General features: G+C 36.7%; 1 protein-coding gene across 14 annotated transcripts in view; it reads left to right on the top strand.

The window, feature by feature from the left end:
* Window positions 1-22,197, top strand: part of ERC2 (ELKS/RAB6-interacting/CAST family member 2) — a 431,010-nt gene that overhangs the window by 76,058 nt on the left and 332,755 nt on the right. For all 14 annotated transcript variants that reach the window (XM_039558888.1, XM_039558887.1, XM_039558889.1 and 11 more), the window contains one exon: window positions 20,976-21,050. In XM_039558888.1, the coding sequence (XP_039414822.1) occupies window positions 20,976-21,050 (75 nt within the window). The remainder of the gene's footprint in view (window positions 1-20,975; window positions 21,051-22,197) is intronic.

Here is a 22,197-nt window from a genome sequence, read left to right as displayed (position 1 = left end):
GTCAGATAGATGAGAACACCCAATATACTATCTGCTCAATTGTTGTCTTTGGTGTCATCTATTAAACATCTCTTTTGATGAAGAGTTACAGTATCCTTGGGGAATTACCATGCTGATAATTCCCTAAGATGTACCATTCATTCTCCTTTTTTTTTTTTTTTTTTAAATTTTTAATTATTTTTTTATTTTTTTTTTTTTTTACCCCAAATGGAAGGTGCCTGTGCAGGTTTCCATAGCTTGAACAATGCAGTGATGAACAAACTTGTGGTGGAGAATTTTTCTGATTTTGTAGTGCAGTTAACACATACATGCCACAAACAACTTTTTCCTCTTGTAGAGCTTTCTCACAAAGGAAGTAGAATCTATATTCTATTTAAAAATGTACCATTGTAGCATAGGAGGAAGGATTTTTATTGCAGATGCATTGTTATCCCAACAAAAATGTTGGTCTGTTTCAGAGCCTTGGTGGACTGAACACCTGCATGTTTCAGAGTCAGAACAATCAGTTTGTTCTCACTTGTTCCTGATCTGCCTGTAGAGAGTAATTTTCATCTCTCAACTTGCAAATGGCATACTTTCACATAGGAGGACATGTGGCAGAGAAAAGATTTTCTTCTGATAACAAGTTTCAGAAACCATTATCAAAATAATGTTACCTTTCAGCCTCTCAACAGCATTGTGAGTGTTTACAGAGGTCTTGGCAGTGCTTACTCCCCATCTGCATCATTAAGGCACATCATGATTGGCCAGAAAAAGGAATTCTTACCAAGAGATTGGGAACAGACAAGCATAGGCCCCCAGCAAAAAAAAGTTCATTTTAACACCAACTCAGATAATAGAATTTATCGAAACAATAGCAGGCTTCAGGATGGTAAGATAGAGCTTCTGGAGGGATTCCAAATCAGGGCTACTTTCGATCATTTGTTTCCTCAGTGTCCTTCAGCAGGAGGGCTTTCTTGTTTCTGTTGCATGTATCTGAAAGCCCAGTGCCACATGCAAAATTCTTCTTTAATTTATTAACCATTTTCTTCTGAATGGCTTGCTTTCCAGCAAAGTCTTAAAAAATACTGGTTTAAACATCCAGAAAACCTGCGTGGTTTTTGTGTCTGATAGAAAAAATGGAGTTAGAAAGTTTCATAAAGACTTCCCTTTTATTTCTTTGGAAACGAATTATGAATACATTATTAGCAGGTTGAGTATTCCTAGTATATGAATTTGTGGTGGTTGAACTTCACAAGAATCTTTCAGTCAATTTTGTGGCACTTTAGCTCTAATGTCAAAGGTATTTGAATATTTCCTATGATCCCTTCCTGCTAGAATCAAAGGCCGTATAACAGTGATGAACTCCATAAACAGGGAAAGGTGTAGGCTGTGCAATTAAAATGCTGCCAAGTAGGGCTTGGATCTGGTATGTGCATTATGATGTGATACTTGTGAAATGCTTACCAGTTATTTACAAAATGCTGACAGTTTCAGCAGAAGCTCTCCTGGGAAGAGGAGCAAAAGAGCTGGCTTAACATATTTAGTTTGCCAGCTGTAGGGGTTATGCACTTTTTTTGGGATAGATATTTACTACAGGAAAGTAAAATCTAGGCAATTTGGAGCATGAAGGAATTTACGAAGAAAGCTCTTTTTTGTCAGATTAAAAAAGGCTTTATACATGATCTGAATAATTGCATTCGCCATTATGACAGCTACATTTATTTGACTGTGTTCCCTCCAGGTCAAAGTTATGTATCATAAACTTGGCAGTCATTAGTGTTTCTGGTCTTTCACTGGACTGTTGCAACTTGAGGTTGCAGTGGCTCACACATTTATGAAAGACCTGCAAGAATTCTGTTTCCACACGAACGCCCTCCCCTTCTTTTTCAGAGCAGAGTTAAATATTCCAGATTTAATGTATTGAAGTTCTTTGTCTATCACCCCTTTTCCATTTCACTTTGAAGGAGGTATTCAATGAAAGCAGTATCAGCCAGTATCAGGGTGAAACAATTGAGACTTCTCTGTGGGACTTTTGGCCCACTTTGGTATTTAGTGTGTGTCAACATCAGGTGATTGTGATGAAGCCGTACTCAAAATTTCTGCCCAAGACAAGTTTCAGAATTGCGCATTTAATCAGGTTATATGCTAGCCTCTATTCCTTTTGAGACACACTGAAATAATGAAAAAACTGTTTGGCACTTTTAGATATCAGAAACGCCTTTTTATTTGAAGGTTTGGAGCCCTTCTTCCCCAAACTGTTAGTCCTGAGGACAGCTTAAAAATGTTACTGTCTCTGAATACTCCCTGAATTACTGTTAAGTATCTGTCTCTGAATATATTCAGAACTTTTCTTTCCTGAAGTGTTACATAGTGCTTGGGGTTCACTGAGAAAGAAACACAAGGACAAACAACTTGGAAAAAGTAAAGCTTACCAGCTTGTCTGTCCTCTGGATTTCTTTGAGATGTTTTGACCTTTTTTATTCAACTTCACACCCCCCTCCACTCTCATCTGCACTTGGGGCACAAAGATAAGCAGCAGTCATGCCTTGTTCTTCATCTCTCATCCTGGGAGTGCAGCCCTGATGCAGGTGCAGAATAAGTGGCAGCTGTTTCAACTCTGTTCCAGGTGTGTGAAGCACAGGAGTAATTTTGTGTGGCTGCCTGGCTCTCACACCTGCCTGGATGCACAGTTTGGACTTCAGTTATTCCCAACCTCCTCAAAAAGCCATTACTTGGGAATGAGAGCTGCATGTAGATAAATACAAACAGTGTACACAAAATCCATGTGAATGTGCAGACTATGAATCTCTCTTTTCCAAGTGAATTTCCTGGCTACAGGAATATGGTATTCTATGTAAGTAATATGCCATATATAGCATCTTTATAGAAAGTGATATTTGTGGTATTAATGGCTTTGTAAAAATGTTTTGGGAGATGATTTGTATTAGTTCTTTTGGAATAGCAGTACTATGTGAAATGTCTCATAAAAGAGATGGATTCTGAAGACAGCAAAATGCTCTTTTAAAGATATTTTAGACAAGTATTTTTTTTTTCTCCAATGTAAATTCAAACTTGGGTTCACTGGAATCCGTAAGTGTTCTCTAATAACTCTGAGAAAGTGATAATACCAATGCTTCTGCCACGAACGTTTCCAAATGCAAAAGTAACTTTTCTTTAGTGACACAGTAAAATTTATATAAATGTCAGGAAGAAGAAAATAGTGGGGTTTTGAGTGTAGGAATGTAATTCTCTGTAGGACACCTAGTTTGTTTTCAGAAATAAAATGGAACTGTCTGTATTTTGCACTAATTCTGTCTTTTGCATGCCTTCAGAGCTCTTAATGTCCAAACTGTACCTTCCAGCAGATTTGAAGCACTACACATCCTGATTCTTGGCGTACAAATAAATTAAAAAATTGACACTCCCTGTGAGGGAGAGGCAATACATACACAGAGCATGTTGAAACTGTGGAGCCTCTAACAGAATGCTTGGCAGTTGTGGAGAGATACACTTCAGAAAATAGTTTTTGCCGTGCTTTCTTGAGTGAATAGCCCATCAAAAGCTTGCTGGGAAAAGGAAATATCTTTAAAAGTTTTCATTGTATTCTTAGCTGTGTTAAACCAGTTTATTAAGAGTGGATTTATGCACTCTGGTACCTGAACAAAGTAATTTGTATTGGGATTGTTCAATGTGATGACAGAACTGGAAGTCATTATTACATTGTTATTACACTTGTATTTCTCTTTGCTGGCAAGTTCCTGAAGGACGTGAGATTTTAGATGTTGTCACACTCAGAGACAGAGTCTTAGCTAACCTGGAAACCAGCAAGATAAAAAAGCAGGAAATGACCTGTAAAGAACAAAGTTCTTTGGGATTTTCAGGGACTGGTTGGGGATTTCTTGAAAAGCAACTGAGTTAATGATTGATTGTGGAGGAAGGAGTGAAAATAATGAGGTGTCATTAATTTTTCATAATTGTCAGCACTACAGGTGATAACTGGAAGCAATATATTGCTTTGTCTTGAAAGCACATGTCAAAAGCTGTTTTAGATGTCATTGCACCATAACAGCTGAGCAAAAATATACTATGCTTCTATAAGAATCTGTTAATCTTGTGTAATTTAATGCACTGAGAAATCAAATCTAACTTCTTTTTTTTTTTTTTTTCTCGGTTGGGGTTAAATGAGCAATTCTTTAGTGAAAGAAAGTCTGTCTTGCTTTTAAGTGTTAAGATAAAATAGCACTGAATTAAAAGATGGTTTTAAACTTTATTTTTTTTTCCAGTAGCACGTGGACTGTTACAGTATGGGCTATGATTTATTTATTTATTTTTTTTATTGGGCCATCTGTTCATGAACTATTGCTTAATAGAAAGAAAACAGGAAAGGCAAAAATATCAGAAAGTAACTGAGAAAAGTCTTACACTGCAGCTTGCTGGGTGGTATGTGAAAAATACAAGTTTTTCACTGCCTTTTAGACTATGTGTTCATTATCATAGCAGAACAGCAGCTTTGGAGCTAAGGAGTTAGTACTGAGGATATTTTGGGGGGTTATATTGTGTGGTGTTTTTTTCATCTCTGCTCTTTCTTTTTGATATAAACATACTACAGACTTTCATAGTTTTGATCTTTAAGACATATTGTGTTAGAGATAAACGATGGTTTTGCAGAGCTATTTCTATGGTCCATTAGGCTGTAGTATTACTCTTTCGTAAGTCCTGTTACTACAATGCATTGTTTAGTTCATGCACACCATGTTTAGTCAATAAACAAGCATCCAGAGCATGTGGAAAGTTCATTTTCTAGAGGTTTTGGAAAAATCTAATTATGTGAGATAATGTGTTACGGTAATGCAGAAGCTAAAGTATAAAATACATTCACTTGTAACCTGAGCAGTGCCCAGACTGCTTTCTGTTAAATGTTTTCTGTTGGAAATTACTGGCATTAAAATCTCAGCAGGTTTTTTTTCTGATGAAGGAAAACCCTTTGAATGGTGCTGGTATTATGATTTTGCTTAAAGTCTTGACAAAATCTAATTTCATAACTTAGAATATTCAGGATGCTTTGTTTCCATGTAATATTACCAGAGAAATGGTCTGAGAAGTAAAGTGAGATGTACCTGTTCCACATTTTGCTTGGCTTCTTTGAATAGGCTCTGCTGGTATTTTAGGGTATTTGGAACTTAATAGGATATGATCTTAATTTCTTTATGGTTGAAGGACACTGAGCAAAATTTGAGAAATAATATTAGAAATTAAAGGCTGTGTAATATGTGTTCAGGGCATGAACCTTTGAAGCCCTGTGAGCTTTATATGTATTCATGTGAAAATAACAGCATTTGTGCTTAGATAATGTGCAAAACTCCTACCATCTGCAAAAACTGAGGGGACAGCTCTCTTTGTGATGCCTCAATATACCATGAGATTTTTGGTCCTCAAACTACTAGAATGGTAAATACTTTTTCTGTAGCAGCTTGGGATTTTTCAGAATTAGTGGAAAGAAAACTCAGTAGCTTTCCAACAGTTTGGCAGAAGCTCTGCATTCATGGCAATGTTGTGTTTCCCAGGTGGATATTTGAGGATGTCCAGCCCTAGTGAAGGTAGTAAAAGTGTGCTGAGCTGAGCTGCTCAAGGATGGAAGGGCAGAACACAGAACACTCTGTACATCCCCATTAAACTGAGTTCCAAGAGCAAGGCAAAGAATGTTCTGTAATTCAGGTATATTTCAATTTTGAGCAAACACTTTGTGTCTTAGTGCTGGCAGTATTAGAGGCACTTCTGAACACGTGCAGAAAATATAAAAGGGACACCTGCAGTTCCTTCCACTGTTGCAAGGAAGTTTTTGTGTAAATGTTTTATTCTGAGTATCCGTACTTAAAAATTACAATTAAATCTCTGAGAGACTTACTTTTTAGATATCCCACGTTCCAGCCAGGAGAATATTCAGATCTTTTGGTTTAGATTTGAGTTTCTCAGATTCTGAAGTCACACAGTGAGAGAACCCCAAGAGGTTATTTGTATAAGTTGTGTTACCTGGAAAATAATTTTCCTGCTCTCTCCAACTATTGCTGCTGTGTCTGAGTAGTTCTTGCTCTGTTCTTTAGGCCTCACCCTGAGGAGGGTCTCTTCTCACTCAAGCTTGAAAGTTCTGGTCTACTGTCAACTAAATCCGTATTTAATGACCTTATAGAGCTAATCTAATAATAGAAGTACAGAGTCTGCTTTTTCTTCATCTGGTATCTGCAGATAAAGTAAACTTTTACAGTTCAGATGGGTATGGATAAATAATGATTAACAGCCAAATATGGATATAAACATCTGTATTTAGATGTTGGTAATTGAGCATAACCACGTTTAAACACTATGCCTGGAATATTTGGTGTGCAACTATTGGAGACCCATATGACTATCAGAAAAATCCTACCTCATGAGTAAGGCTGGAGAGTGTTGAGTATTTTAAAGTAAAAATAATTTATATGAATTTTAATTATTGAAAGAAACCCCACCCCAAAAACAGTCAAACCCCTGAGAAATGCATAAGCAAAACAGCAATGTGTCGAACCTTATCTTTAATTCTAACTTCTAAAATATTGTTTATTGTGAATAAATAATTGCAAACTAATTGTTTACAACCAGATAAGCTGTGATAATTGAGTTGAATTTCCAGGAATTATTTTTGAAAGCTATTCTAACAGAAAATTTGTAGAATTAATATTGCTTAAGAAGAGAGATAAAGATACTGAGATTCAGTTCCTCTTCCTAGAGGTAGGAAAGAGAATCAACAAGTTAAGTGAAATTTTGAACCATATTCAGGTCTGTTTCCTGAACAAGAAAACCCTCATTAACTTGACCATTTCTCATTTTGTGAATCAGTCATTGATTAATTCAGAAGAACCCCATAAAATGGTACTTATTCTGTATATAGGGATTGTTCTGTATGCATACATCTGCAGATGGGGAGAACATCAGGGTGTAGCAGAAGAACTAAAGGGGGGCCCTCAGGGTGACCCATTCCTCCCGGTGAACCACAGAAGTCCTACCAGCCTTTCTGTGGTAAGTTTGCTCCAGTGAACAAATTATTTGTCAGTCACACTCGTATTTATGTTTGTGATCACAGAGCTAACAATTTGTGCATGTATCTGGGAATATTTTTGTTTCCTAATTTTTCAATTAAATTTACTTTATCATTATATTTTAATTTCTTGGTTTACCTTTTGTTTTAAGGGGTTGGATAATGATATGAGTTACAAATCAATTTAGGGTTCTTTTTCCCTTTTCCTGTCTTGCAGGTTCTTAACATCTGGTAGGAAATGCATTGCATAGGAGGAAGGTCAGAAAAAGAAATTGATGATCCCAACTAAATGGAGGCAGGTAATGATGCAGTTCCTTGCCTTGTAGTTCTGCCCATTTGATATGAGGCCTATAGAGTAGCTGATTCTTAGAATGCTACATGATAGATAGTAATGAAGTACAGAATCACAGTCATTTTACCTAATTGGTCTGTAAAATAAAGTAAATTAAACCATCATTGTACCATTCTTTCCCTTAGATCACCCCTGTGATGAGATCACCCTGTGTACCACCGTTCTCCTCACAGAAAACATGAACAATAAGAGGATCAGAAGAAGCCTGTGAAGAGAAGGACTACATTGCACTCATTTTTTTCTATAAAAATATGTCCTTATGTTGTAAACTGTTCCAAAGAAAACACTGTCATCCAAATGCAATAAGACAAAGAGCTTACAATAAAAGTATATAAAACGTAGTTATTTTAAGTATGTTTTTCTTACAAGTGCAAAGAAACATTGGCATTAGGTTTTTCATAGAATAATACGCTTCCAAAACTGTGTCTGCAGAGATGTGGGGTGTGGAGGACTTGAGCAGTGAAAGAGAAGTGTAAATAAGAGATCTAACTTAGAATGATGCTTCATTGTTGGCATGTTTGCTACTAAATGAAAATGTTACATCCATTTCCTTTTTATTGCCTCTAAATACAGTAAGATCCTCAGAGTATCTTTATTCATTGTTATACTTAACAGACTTGCACATTATTAAATCTGCAGTGACTTTGCTGCAGTGATGTCCCTGACTAGAGTCATGCTTACGCTGATGTAAGGAGAGTCGAACCATCGGTTCAAAGAGACCTGCTGAGAGCCAAAGTTCAGCCTTGAAATCCAGCCTTCTGAGAAAAGGCACAGAGCAATATCCAAATAGAAAATGAATAATGCATGTAAAGGGAGCCTTTAGCAGGCTGAGGTACTGACTATGGACCTGTTCCTGAAGATATTGCTGTTAGGTTGGAGTTGATGCCAAGAATTTTTGACGTTTGTGGGATAAGTCCATCAATTGGCAGGGTATGTGAAGAAGTGATTTTGAAAATGGAGGCTGTGTGGTAAGACACAGGGGCCTAGAAAATCTGCCTGACTATTGTGAGAGTCCATAGAGAGCTGTAAATAACCAGATAGTATTTAACCAAGAAGTAGTGCAGTAAGTAAACTATGAAATAAATTGTTTCTGTAATATGTCAACAGAGATATGTAGCTGGCAATTTTCCACCAGCTAACTTTTTATACTCTCTAGATTTCAGTTCTAACTTCACGCAGTTTCTCTCTTCTCTGTACAGTTAACCTACATCTTATAGTTTTTAACCTTAAAACTATTTAGAACTCTTTGTTTTGAATTATCTTGTGCCAAAATGTCTGTGTTTATAAGCTTTGTTATCTGATGTCAGTAGAGCTTGGGTAATGCTTATTATCAGCCTACTGCTATATTTAAATTTAGGAAAATCTGCCAATTCATAGACTTGCTGGGTAACTTAGCAGATTTTTTTTTTCTTTTAGTGACAATATGGTGCATTCTGTACTTGTTGAGAGCTTCTAAATGTAGCTTAACCAGCTAATTAAAACTATGGAACGTGTATGAATGGCATTTATACCTTGTGTGAAGATTTGGTGTGTTCAGTGAGTCCTATATGGTTAAACAGATTCAAGCTCCCTAGTGCTTTACAGAAGGCCTAGATCAAATTCCTCACAGGGATGTTTGGGAAGGCATAGAAAATAACCTGCCACATTTGAAAGAATTGTTAGGACTGACCTTTTCTAAGTCTATAAAAACTTAAGAAAGAAAGATGAAATAAATGTGAAATCAAACATTTCAGGTGGTATTGAGGTGAAGAGTTGTTGCTCTGTAGTGTGAAGGGAGAGTGGAAAGAATAGTCAGTATGAGTTACAGAATCCCTAAAGAGAAGTGTCAGCATTAACAGATGCCTAACTCCTAACAGAAGTATCAGGAGAAAAGCGTAAGAATTGACGGATGGATAAAATACAAATATATTTAAGCAAGGGGTGATAGCTCATTGCTGCCTCAGTGCATAGAAAGTTTCTGTTAACTTGAGAAGCAGCGAGTTAACAGCATTATTATTTATCTTCTAATAACTGGGCTTAAGACTAAATGATGAAATAAAATTATTTCATCTCCTAAAATACAGTGGTCTTTAAAGTGGAGACTTGGCAAAGAACTACTGCGTGAAATTTTGTAGTTTCCACTTATTTACCACTTTTCGCTCAGCTATTTCAGAGCTATATTATTAATGTCTGTGAGACGTTTCTTGAAACCTATTTGTAATTAAAAGTCAGGAAAAGGTTGGTTCTCCTTTGTTATGCATATCATAATCCATGTGTCAGCACACAGACTGAAGTTTTCTCTGTTTTCTATTCTTTTAGGTCATAAAATATTCTGAAAAGAATTCATTTGGTACACACTTACCTACAAATTTTCATTGTGCTAATTTTGTCAGTAGTATATAGACTGTGAGGTATTAATGCATTTATTAAGTGCTAAATAGCGATCAAGAATTTTTCAGATTTGCTTTTCTTTTTATGGCTAAGGATTCTTTAGCAACATACTGTGTTTTCCAAAGATAATTGCTCTTTTGAAGTGAAACTCTACAAATCAAATCTCCATAGTAACTCCGGATCTTCTGCCAACCTGTGCTGTTGCACATTTCCTTGTCAAACTGAACGTAGTTTGACAGTTGTATAAAAATCATCTTTTTCATGTAGTTAGAATGGAGAAGACCAACACTTATATTGGTCATTTTGCTTATAGTATTGTATATCCTTTCTCATTTGCATTGCTGATATTTTAGGTTTTTGGCATTTGTGGGGGGCAAAAAGTGTTCTGAAGTGGAATTTTAGCTAGTAGTTGTACTACAGAACATGTTTAGTGTAAGACAAACGTTGAAGAAACAGCTTACTGACTGAAATGACTTTAACAGCAATCTTTTAGCATGTTGAGAATTCTGTTTGTATTTTACATATCTCTGTTCAGTAATGAGAACTGATATTTGCCTGTCATGGGGATCACAAGCTAATTGAATAAAAATGGCAAAAAAATAATTTCTCTAGCTTAGAAATATTTTCATAAATAATGAGTTAGAATTGTTCATCCAATTCGTGTGAATAAGAAGCCTGAATCAGCTGTCATGTAAAGGAATCCATTGCTATTAATACTCCCCAGGGGAGCAGTGCAGTGTATCCCCTGTGCTGCTCAGAGGCTGTTCAGCTGAAGGGGAGCACTGTGTGTGCTTTCCTGATCCTGGAAGGAGGCACCACTGTGGGTTCCTAAAAGTGTGGGTCCTGATTACTGCTGGCACATAAGGTGTCCCATGAGTTGTCTTTCACTGTCCCAATGAAGAAACAGTTCTTGAGTGGCACTGCCAGGGTTGTGCAATCGTCAGACTGGGTGGATGAGGTAGCTCTGTATGAACACTGAATGTGTGTTCTGACCTGCTTTCCCACCTTAAAATGAGAAGTAGATTTAATGGATTATCAAAATGCTGTTGGAATGACTTAGTGACAGGATGTGTCTGCTTACAGAGGGGAAGTGTCTGTATTTTTACACATAGAGGGGGTGTGCACATGGTCTTTTTGATTAGTGATGACTTACAAGTTTTTAATGAAAATGGTAGCGGTGTGCAGCCTGGCATAACTGTCCAGTGAGCAGAAAGGAAGAGGCTGTGGGCTGAAGAAATTGTTCTGGTTTCTTACATACAGTGGGAAGTTTGCCACTTTGATGATTAAAAACGCTCATTTTGTGGAATAGCAATTGTTGTGGTACCTATACTTAACATTGTATGAAATGTATACGGGCATGTAAAGGTCTGTGTTGATGTCTATTTAAGAATACTGCTGATCAGTATGTGCAAATCCTGCAAGGGGGAGGAATTCATTATTTATGTATAGACTTTTTTATTCTGGAAGTTCAAAAATATTTGAGACTTTTGGCTGCTATAACCCCTCTGCCTTTTACATATTCTTCAGTGTCTGAACCAGAACTTGAAAGGTTTGATGGCATCTTGTCTGTGCATACCGTTCTTGCCTTAGACTGAGTAAGTTAAGCTCTAATTTCAATATACAAGAGAAAGGAGAGATGGTAAAGAAGAGAAAGCTCCTTCTAGGGTATGAATTGAGGTCCCTGCAGTAACTCTGGCCTGGTCATGAGCATTACATTGTCCTGTGCTCCACATAAAAAAAGAATGTGTTCTTCTGAAAAAGGACAGTCTGGCTGAGAGCAGGAGAGAACATTAAACCACCTTCTTCATAAAATTCTCCTGAAACAAAGTGTTACTCTGAAAAGCCTTGAGCTGACTCTGCCTCTCTTTTGAAACAAATATGACAAAAGATGTTTATAATAGCAGTAATTCCAAGATTTTGAGTTTGAAAAGATAGAGAAATCAGATAATACATAGCATGTAATTTTTTTCTCAGCATATTAAGGCACTTTTATTTGTTGAAACTGTACCTGCTGTATTCAGGCCTTCTGCAATAGGGGCTCCAAAAGTTATCGAAACAAACCAAACCCCCTACCTATACTGACGTTTAGTGCCTAAAAAATGTAAAACATGGAAGGTGTAGATAACTGTGGTTTTGTTATTGCTGCCATTGCTGCCACTTTGTAACCTGGTAGATTTTTTAAAAATACATGTGATCGTGTTTTCTGTACAGAATTTAGTATCCTACATCAACATGCAGGTTTTTCCGTTTTCCTGTTTTCCAGTCTTATCCTATGCAAAGATCATCCCATGGTTTTGAAAATTCTCCTTTAAGGTCTGTTTTTAATTCACAACAGATAACAGCAGTAATTTCAGTGGAGATTCTTTTGATTTCCATCTCTAGAAAAAAATAAGCATTTGGATATTTGTGGTATCTATGCATTCAGCATTTATTTTGAGTACTGCTGCACGGGGAAGTAGTTTTTAAACTGTTCCTCAGCCCCTGGTCTATAGGTATTCATGTCAGCATTTAAACACAGGAAAGATGAAGTCTCTGAACTGTGTGAGGAGGTGGTGTCTTGCTGCTTGTATTGCCCTGAGGTAAGGGTAAGGAATAAAATAAAGAATTTCTCAGTCTTCAAAAAAAATTATCTTTGATGTGTTGTTGTTTCTAAGAGACAGTATCAGATACTTTTCACTCTGCCATAATTTCAAAACAGATAAGGATCTGTTGTATCTTTTATGCAGTGATAAAATATGTTGGTGGATTTTTTTTTTTTCTGATCATATTTTCAGTTAAGGGCTGTTTTTTTCTGTTCTGATGAAAAGGGAAGACTGAAAGAGGAAATTTGAACAGATGGATTTGAGTTACCAAGCAACACTTAGTTTCCCAGGCAATGGAAAAAGAATTGGAGCAGGTGCTAAGTGGATTTTATTCCTTTCTTTTTTTTTTTTTTTTTTTTTCTTTCTTTTTTTTTCTTTTTTTTTAAATTATGGTGCACTGATGTGTGAGCTTCAGTTCAGCAGACTCTTGAAAAACTTCATAGAATGATAAATATTCAAGTAGGTGATGATAACTACCTGTGCAGGTTGTTTCCTGTGTGATTTGAACAGTTCTTTTCTGTAGTTGTGGTAGCACACAGTCTGTGCAGCAAGGCTGTTGTCGAGGACACTGGTGTTGTTTGCTTCACTCCAATATTCTCATATACAATCAGCTTTATTTTTCTGATTTTAATATGTTCCTGTAATACTGGGTTCAGACTCTTCTGCAGAATGCTAGTTTCAGAGTGAAATAAGTGTTCTACATTCTGAAATGTTTAGACATTACCCACTACTTCTTCCCTCTCGAGAAAGACTGACTTGGTTGGCAAATCTCAACTGATAGGCAGAGCTGCAGTGAATTGGTGGGTGCCTTGAATTCAGTTTCTGGGAGATCCAAAAATAGGATTTTTTTTTTTTTAAAGTCAATGCAAATTAATTTCTTCCTTTCTTTTTTTAGTAAGGTTGTGGTGCAGTGAGTTCTTTTGGCAAGCATAACATTTTAGCTTTAGGTTAAAAAGCATGCTGTTTACAAGTTTATTTTTAAAAAAAAAAACCAAAATTTCCACCTGCTAAAGCACCCCCAACACCCAAATTGTGTGAAAAATTGTCTGTCTTATCTCTTTAGGTTAATGCTCTCATGTCCTTCTCTGCCATACATTTGCATAACCTAAAAGCTATATAGAACACTTGGGTATGTAGGGATGACATTTCTCTGAATATCTAGGGGAGATAATTTTGTTAACTGAGAGCTTTGACGTTCTGTTACATGATGATATGTTAACTGTCATCTTTGTCAGAAAATAATATCTAATTTTTCATCTACCAGTATCTCCAACTCCTTTTCTGCAGGGCTGTTCTCAATGCACTCGTTCATCACCCAGCCTGCTCTGATACTGGGCATTGCCCCTACCCAGGTGCAGGACCTTGCCCTTGGAGGTTCCCAGGAGCACATTCCTCCAGCCTGTCACTGTCCCTCTGAACCATCCCTTCCCTCAGTGATACCAACAGCACTGCTCAGCATGGTGTTACCTGCAAGCTTGCTGAGGGTGTGCTCAGTCCCATTGATTGAGGTATTGAATAGTATTGGTCCCAATATGGGCCCCTGACACACACCACAAATATCGTCATGAAATTTTATTTGCATTTTAAAAAAACCTTGCTGTACCACAGAGCCAATGAACTTACACATTTGAAGTCTTATTAACTCTGATGCTTGCTGGCACTGCTGATTAAATACTAAATAGCCTAAGCCAGCAGTAATTTTAAATGCATGTGAGTAAAACCCACCCATATTTAGAAAAGCACTTCCTGGAGAATTACAGAACTGTAAATCAAACCTGTAAGTTATTTTAGCTAGTGATTTCACCAAGTCCACATGAAGGCACATGAGACATGAAAGGGTAGGCTAGAAAAGGTAATAAAAAACCAGTATATCCATTAATAAGTATGGACATTAGTAGATAACACTATGCTTTTCAAAATTGGAAAGTCCCATGCTAATCAATTTGAAGTATTACTGCAACATGGGGATGGACATCACACAGGGAATGCCAGCACTCGCCTGGGCTGGCTCAGGCTGTTTAGTGATTGATGTTTTATCAATGCTAAGTTTATAAAAGGATTTCTACCAGAAAAGTGAACAGCATGTTTGAAGTTCTGTTAATGCATGTTAACACCAGCTAACACATTCTTCAGTAACCTTATGAGATCTGTGCAGCAAGTGTGTGAAATATGTAGTACTTCTGGCTTCGAGTTGTTGAGTGTGACTCTGGTTTTGGCAGGGCTGTTTTGCTGCCATTTGAGAAGTTCTTAATTTAATAATTTAAATTGTTTTTGCATCTGCAGTCAGGCTGAAGAGGAGCACTGGTTCAGAGTTGAAATTAAACAAGTATTGCTGGGTGTGTCTGTAGGTTGGAAGGTGAGGAAAGCACTAAACAGGGTATCACCCTTTGTCTTTTTATTTTTCTAGGACAGAACTCTTAGGTTTCAGCTTGTTTAAGGAAACTGTTGGGAGGTTAGCTGTATGAATATGGGAAGAGCTATTGGAAAACTTTTTTCCTCTACTTAGATGAACTGGCCTATAGGAATACCACAAGCACTGTGTGTTGGCACTGCTGGCAACATCCCATCTCACAGTACCGTCCGCATTTAAATGGTTTTGTTATTTTATTATTTATGAGGAGTGCAGCTGGCACACAGCAGCATCTCTGCTGTGTGTTCTGGATCTTGGGATTGTATTTGGTAATCTTTGCTGTGGCTTTACCCTTTTAAGCTTTGCCTGTATGCTTTTGATGGCAGGAGCAAGGGAAGTCTATTCTTAGTTACACCCTAAGGTGGAATTCCATTATTACTCCATGGTTAGTGTTACACTTATTGTAAAACTGATGGGATATTGCTTTCTTTTTCAACCTTATTAAAAAGTTCTTTGTGTGCTCAGGCTTCTAAATGGGAGGGAAGTAGTGGAAGTAAGTCTTTAAAATCATGGATTTGTTGGATAAGGATTTTTTAAATACTATGGATTACATAAAGGATTTGTTACAATAAGGATTTTACATTTTAAGAATTTGAAGATGTGATAAAAGATAGTCTTCTAAAAAAAGATCCCCAAAACCAAATACCTAAAATCCCCTGGTTTATAACTCACAACAATATTTCATTGATGTGTCCTACTGCAAAGTAAGTGATTCTCTTTAGTGCACTTGGGTTATAAATAAATGCCTATTTAAAAATTTAGCTTTAAAAAACAAAAGGCATATTTTTCCATGCAGTTTTAAAGCTTTATGTGTAGTGCAAAGAGTAAGTTTTTTAGCCAAGATGTTTCCAGAGTATATTTGCTTTGCAGAAGTGTAAGCAGCAGTTGGAACTTCTGTTTTCTGATTCTAATTGACTGCCCCTGAAAACAAATATATGGGCTTCCTTTACTGCAGGCACTCAGGGGTTTTGGTATGGGTTCTTAAAGAAAATGGTGAAAAAGTGAGAAAACTGTTTATCATCAAAGTTTCTTTTTCTGAAGATACGTGTGAAGCAATAACTCTTCCCTTTTCCTAAATTTGGGGAAGTAATTTTGGAAAGAGGAAAAGAGATTAATGATAATGTGCAAAACAGAAACGATCCCCTTGAAGGTTTATTCCTTCTACAGAGAAAAGAAATTTTCAAGAATTCCGGTAAAAGCGGAGTTTCAGTAGCTCCTTTCAGGAAACATTCTGTGTGCTTTCAGTTACAAATTAAATTGTCCCACATACATTTCAAGCTCCATATCCAAATCGTGTTTTCACTTGAAACCTTTTGTATGTGGTCTCTTGCCAGAGGACACTCTTCCAGTATGACAACGCACGTGGTTGCTTAAGGTGTTTTTGACATACAAGTCAAAGAAAAGCCGAGTTTCTTAATGCTCAGATTATTTTTCCTCATAGTCTGTCTTTAGGCATTTTAGTAAAACTTTATAAGCCCTTCTTATATGCACGAATTCAGGAATAAATGGAAGTCTGATCATTGCAAAGACATACTTTGGCTCGTGATTCAATATGATGGTTTTCAACTGGTGTAAAAACTCCTCCTTTCTCCCTCCTACTCTTTACATCTCTGAGTTTTTTAATGTAGGCCAGGGGCGGTGTTAGACTCACTGTTCAAGAGTAATACTGAGGCCATTGAGATTATTATTGGACTTGTCCATGGTGATGGACCATTGACCTTTGTCTTATGGCTTGCTGGTGGTGCCTGATTAATGCAGTTTCTTTCATATTCATCAAAAGTCATATCTGTTTATTTAAAATGATAAATGGCGAGAGAATTGGGCATGCATCCGAGTATTTTGCTTAACTGTGAGAACTTAAGAGATTTAAATACACCTAATTTACAAATAAACTCTCTCCAGAACTTTTGTAGCTATCAGCTCTTCATATTTCCTCTAATTTTTTGTTTCATGTCCTTATATACACATTTTCATTTCTTCAAGCTATAAAACTTGTTGGGATTTGACAAAATTTCTTCAACAGGTTTTCCCAGAGCTCCAATACCTATAATGGTGAATTTTAAAAAGACAGTCCATGGTAACATGATTTTTAAAAACCTTTCCAATAACCAGGCTCGTTACTCCTGCACACTGGAGACAGACATGGGAATTTTGTGTTGTCAGTTTATGGTTTCCAGAAAGATAAAGTGTTTGATCAGGATTTTAAAAATCTACTTTCATTTAAATTACTATGAGACTCTTTTGGCTGGGGATAGATGTGAAGAGTTAGAAAAGAGCAGATGTATGTTAAGAATGAATTCATTCCTGTATGTTACATTTTTCTAGTATTCTGGTTAAATTGAATTTGATCAGTGTTTCTAATGGTATTTTTGGCTGAAGAAACACTGCTATTTAGACACTTTAGGTAAGTGCTGTGCTTTTACTTAAATGATTGATCATAATATTAAAATACTGATGGTCTAAATTTTAAAGTTCAGACAAGCTGATCCTGTAGAAGAACTATCAAGGCTTTCTTTTCCAGGAGAATGGAACCAGTGTGCTTTGAGGTGTTTGAGAGAACTAGCAGCTCCCGCACCATTGCCTGCTGTGATTTACAGATTTGTACATTTTGTCTATGAAGGCAAAAAGCTGCATTTACTGACAGTGGTTTCTCATGCCAGTTTTAATGCTGCCTTCTTTAATAATTTCTTTCTTCTTCCAGTGGTTATTTGATTCTGATGGTTTTATTGATTTTATGTCTTTATTTTTCAGAAGTCTTGAATTTTTTGTTAATTTTTAAACATCTTATTGTTTTTGGTTCCATTTTCCTTCTATTCTTTAATCAGTAGAAGCATACCAGTTGAAATGCAAACACACTGACAGTTTCACACCATCTCTAAATTGCTTATTTTCCTCATCTTTTCCTTTCTAGCACTTTGTGTCATTATTTTAGGCAGTTCTGTGTAAATAAAGGTAAAACCTTGAACTACATTTACAGGGTTGGTATCATTGAATGAAAACAACACAGTCGTGATGTCTTGGGAACATTAATAAAATACTTCAGAAACAGAGTAAAGAAGGATCCGTTTTCAGCACCCTGACTTTCCTGCAGCCAAGAGATGAAGCATGTTTTAATAAAGCTGGGATAAAACCACACTTTTATTTGGGTAATTAGCATTAGATTCAGATTATACTATGTAGTGGGGATTTTCAGCACCAGTGAATAATGACAAAATCTTGCAATATCTTCATATCAATTTCTGAACAAAAGGGTAGAATTCATTTTCCCACCAGTATTTTAGGATTATAAATATAACCTACCTCCTCTTTGGAGTTTTTTTTTTGGTGTTTGAATTATTGTTAAAATTGTGTGCTAAATTTACTTCTGAGGCCAATACAAGATGTTAACCTAATACTGCGGAAGGAGAAAGCCAGGTTTGGGTTGAAACTTATTTTAGTCTAAAACCAAAGACTATTAAAGTAAACTGAATGTGAAGAAGATCTGATTACCTGTCAATTTTGTGTGGGTGCATTAATCGCCTTGACAGCTAAGCATCATCAGGAAAGACAAGGCGTGGGCATTTGGTTACACAGAATTAGAATTAATTTGCCTGTGCAAAGTGGTTGCTCAGAATTACTACGAATTGCAGATGTCATATAGAGGGATATAAAGAAAATCTAATTTTATAAATGATTGCAACTCTGAGAGATTTTTAGTATAGGCTTTGATCATTGCAGAGATGATGAAACAAGTACTTTTAAGTATCAAGAGTCCATTCAATAAAGTTTACGTTAAAAGAAACTATCCCTGATAAGATTTTGATTTTTTTCCCCCCCACATGTTCTTCTTTGTCTTTCTGGACTTTTTATTAAAAGAAATTGAAAACAAGAAAACCACATCATTCCAGAAATGATGTAATGGATAAAAATCTGGTTTCCTTAGGCTATGAGGACTTTCTGAAATCTCCAGAATATCTCTTGCTTAGCTGTTCAGGCAAATTTTAAAGCCTTCAGATGACCTCAGAGTAAGAAAATCAGTGTATCATGTACATAAACTGTATCCTTAAATTAGTACCCCCAAAGTATATCCCTGAATCAAGTACCCCAAATGAAAAAGCACATACCTAGAACAACATAAATTCAAGAACTGAGCCTTGTGGGAGTCTCCAAACATTTGAATCTGATTGGAAGAAAACCCACACAAAATAATAAAGTGGGAGTCATTTTCTGATCTTCTCCAGAATCCTAAAGTCTGCTTCGTTTTACCATCAGGGATAGGGAAGAAAAGCTTTTAAGTCAGCCAGCATCAGATTGATTCATAAAGCAAACAGGAAAAGCATTATGAGGCAAAGGCTTCATGCTATGATAGACATCTCGGAATATGCATCTTTGGCAGTCTATTCATCTTTGGCTAAGGGGGTGGAAACTCTGGTTTGTCTCCCTGGGCAATGTGTGGAATCCTGTTTATATTCCAGCTCAGTTTATATGGCCTTGGGGAGCAAAGTCTGGTCTTAGAATTAGCTGTAATTTTTGCTGATCTGATAGTGGTATGGCTGGCCAACTATTCTTTTGTATAACTATATGACAAATTCATTACATACTCCTATTTTTTAAAAACAGTTGTGCAGTGAAGGTACTTGTTTGATCTAAGACAAACAGCTGCTGGTGGTGGAGAGATTCCTTGCATAGGTGATTTGCAAAGATTTCTTTCTCTTTATAATATGGAGAGTTGCATTTAAATTAAAAGAAAAAAACCAATGAAAAAGGACTACTCAGAGATACTATTTCATAAATGCAGAAAGAATTCCGTAAATGCCAAAGCGTTTGAAAAAATCATAAAAGCAAAATTATAAGTTCACTGTTATCTGTTAGGTGCAGTTTAAATATGTGTATATGTACCTGCAATATGTTTAACCTAATAAAAAACCATTCAGACTTACTTAGCGTTAGGTATACCAACTTGTCTCTTTCAGTTACTTTAATATATTAGGTCACACATTTTTTAAATCTATTTTATAAAGATGTTTATTAGCAGTAGACTTTAGTTTAATAACATACATTAAATCACTCCTACTACTTGGTCTTTGAGAACAGTTGTTTCTCACAGTTGTGGATCAGCAATATGTTTGTTGCTACACAGAAGAAGAAACTGATTGATAGTTTGTGATACAAAAAATTATGGCTTTTAAACTTGTGGGCTATAAAGTAGGCAAGACCTAGGTGAATGACCTTGGCTCCTTGGCCTCAAGCATAAATGTCTTTTTCATGGCTACAAGGTTAGTTCAGGAGTGTATGTGGAGCACTGCAGTAGAAAAAACTGAGACATAAAGACAATCAAGGATGACACTCCTGTCCTTTAGAGCAGAAGGACTCCAAAGGAGTAGAAATGGGACTATATCTGTCCTGGTTCAGGTTTTTTTAATAATAAATCTCAGATGGTTTATGGGAAGGGAATAAGCATCACCAAATTCTCAAATGAAAATGTTTTGTCACACCTTTACTCCACTTTTTTCCAGGTAGTTATGTGAGTTTTTTATTGGGATGTATCATACCAAGATACAGCTCTGGTTTTATGAGACTGAGTGATGCTGTCTTCATATTCTTGTAGGGGTTTTTAATTATTATTTTTATGAAGACCAGTATGTATTGGTTCTGTTAACTTTGTCTTAACTAATGCAATCCATTTTTCTTTTGCCTGTGGATTAAGATGCATAAAAAACAGTATGAAAATGTGAAAACTGAAATGTAATTGCTACTGTAGCGTGTGCTGCATCAGCCCACTACATAATTATTATCCTTAAAATGTCAAATTTGAATATAATGTCTTTAAATTGCTTATTTCAGACATTAGAGGAAAAATTAAGAAGACACGACTGTAAAAGATTTAACACTTAGCAGTGTTTGAATTAGTAACACAATTGAATTAAGTTTGGGTGTTTAAGCAGCAATAGCAGCATTGTATTTGGACTAAGAGAGTCTTTGCTGGGTTGTCACGCTTGACATGAATTATTGATAAGGGGTTTCAGAAATAGCACATGTGCTGGCAGAGTTGACTGTAACATGAGATCGGGACTGCAGCGATGGCAGGGGGGTTACAGCCAGGGAAGCACCTGTAGCACTTGGAGTTACATGCTTCTCATCATCCCACTTTTGTTGCAATGAGTTCATATGAGCAATTAAAATAATGGGAAGATGAGTCGTCAGGCTTATTTCTATCGTGTTCCTCCACAGGAATTGCATAGAAGAACCCAACTTCAGCCTGAGCCAGCAAAGACGAAGGCTCTGCAAACAGTTATTGAAATGAAGGTATGGTCTCTGCATGTTTCCCTGTGTGGTGTTTTTTCAGCATGATGTTGTGTACTGGGTATGGCTGGGATGGAGTCAATTTTCCCTGGAGCAGCATGTCTGGTGCTGTGTTTTGAATTTCAGACTGAAACAGTGTTGATAACATGCTGAAGTTTTAGCTGCTGTCCAAAAGGGCTTACACAGAGTCAAAGCTTTCCTAGTTTCTCCCTCTGCTCCCACCCTGTAAGTAGGGTGGGGATGGACAAGAGGCTGGGAGGGAGCACAGCAAGGACAGCTGACCCAAATTCACCAAAGGGATATTCCATCCCATCACGTCATGCTCAGCAAACTGAAGGGAGGACATTCAGAGTCACGGCATTTGTCTTCTCAAATAACTCTTGTGCCCGATGCAGCCCTCCTCTCCTGAAAACAGCCAGGCATCTGCCTGCCCATGGGAAGCAGTGCATGAATTCCATATTTTGGTTTGCTTGCATGCACAGCTTTGCTTTACATATTACACTGGCTTTACCTCAAACAATGGGTTTTCCCACTTTTGCCCTCTGGTTGTCTTGCCCGTCCCACTGAGGGGGCGTGAACGAGCAGCCGTGACACTCAACTGCCTACCAGGGTTGATTTATGACTGTTTAGTCATTAAATGCTTCCTTTACCATGTCAATTTTGTTATGTAGCTAGGAATAATTAGTATTTATTTCGCCTGGTGTGCTTACTAAATAAAATTGATTTAAAAAAATCAAGTGTAGCGTTGCTGAATAACGATAACTGAATATTGCTTTTTAAAAAGACTAGGGTGTGTGTGTATGTGTGTTTTAGGAGAGCCAAAGTACATGGACTAAACTGACAAACAGAAGTCCGAGGCAAACTGTCCAAGGCTAATGTAAAATGTTTTCCTTCTCTAAGTTTAAAACTAATTCTTCTGTTGGTTGTTATTAGGCCATAATTTTACAGCCAACCTAAAGAAAATACTGGTTGCATCAGCAGATATGAAAAAATACGATGAAACAGCTCTCTTAGTCCTGACCATAGTTCACCTTTTTTGATACATAATATTACTAAAGTGTTGTGACTTTTCCCTCCACAATAACAAAGAATAAAAATAGTAATTTAAAAAGTGAAAATGGATATTTTTGCATAATTCTATGAGTCTGGA

The sequence above is a fragment of the Corvus cornix genome, chromosome 12 (genome assembly GCF_000738735.6).
Source record: "Corvus cornix cornix isolate S_Up_H32 chromosome 12, ASM73873v5, whole genome shotgun sequence".
In the NCBI taxonomy this organism is placed as follows: domain Eukaryota; kingdom Metazoa; phylum Chordata; class Aves; order Passeriformes; family Corvidae; genus Corvus; species Corvus cornix.
This window is presented reverse-complemented; position numbering and strand designations above follow the sequence as displayed.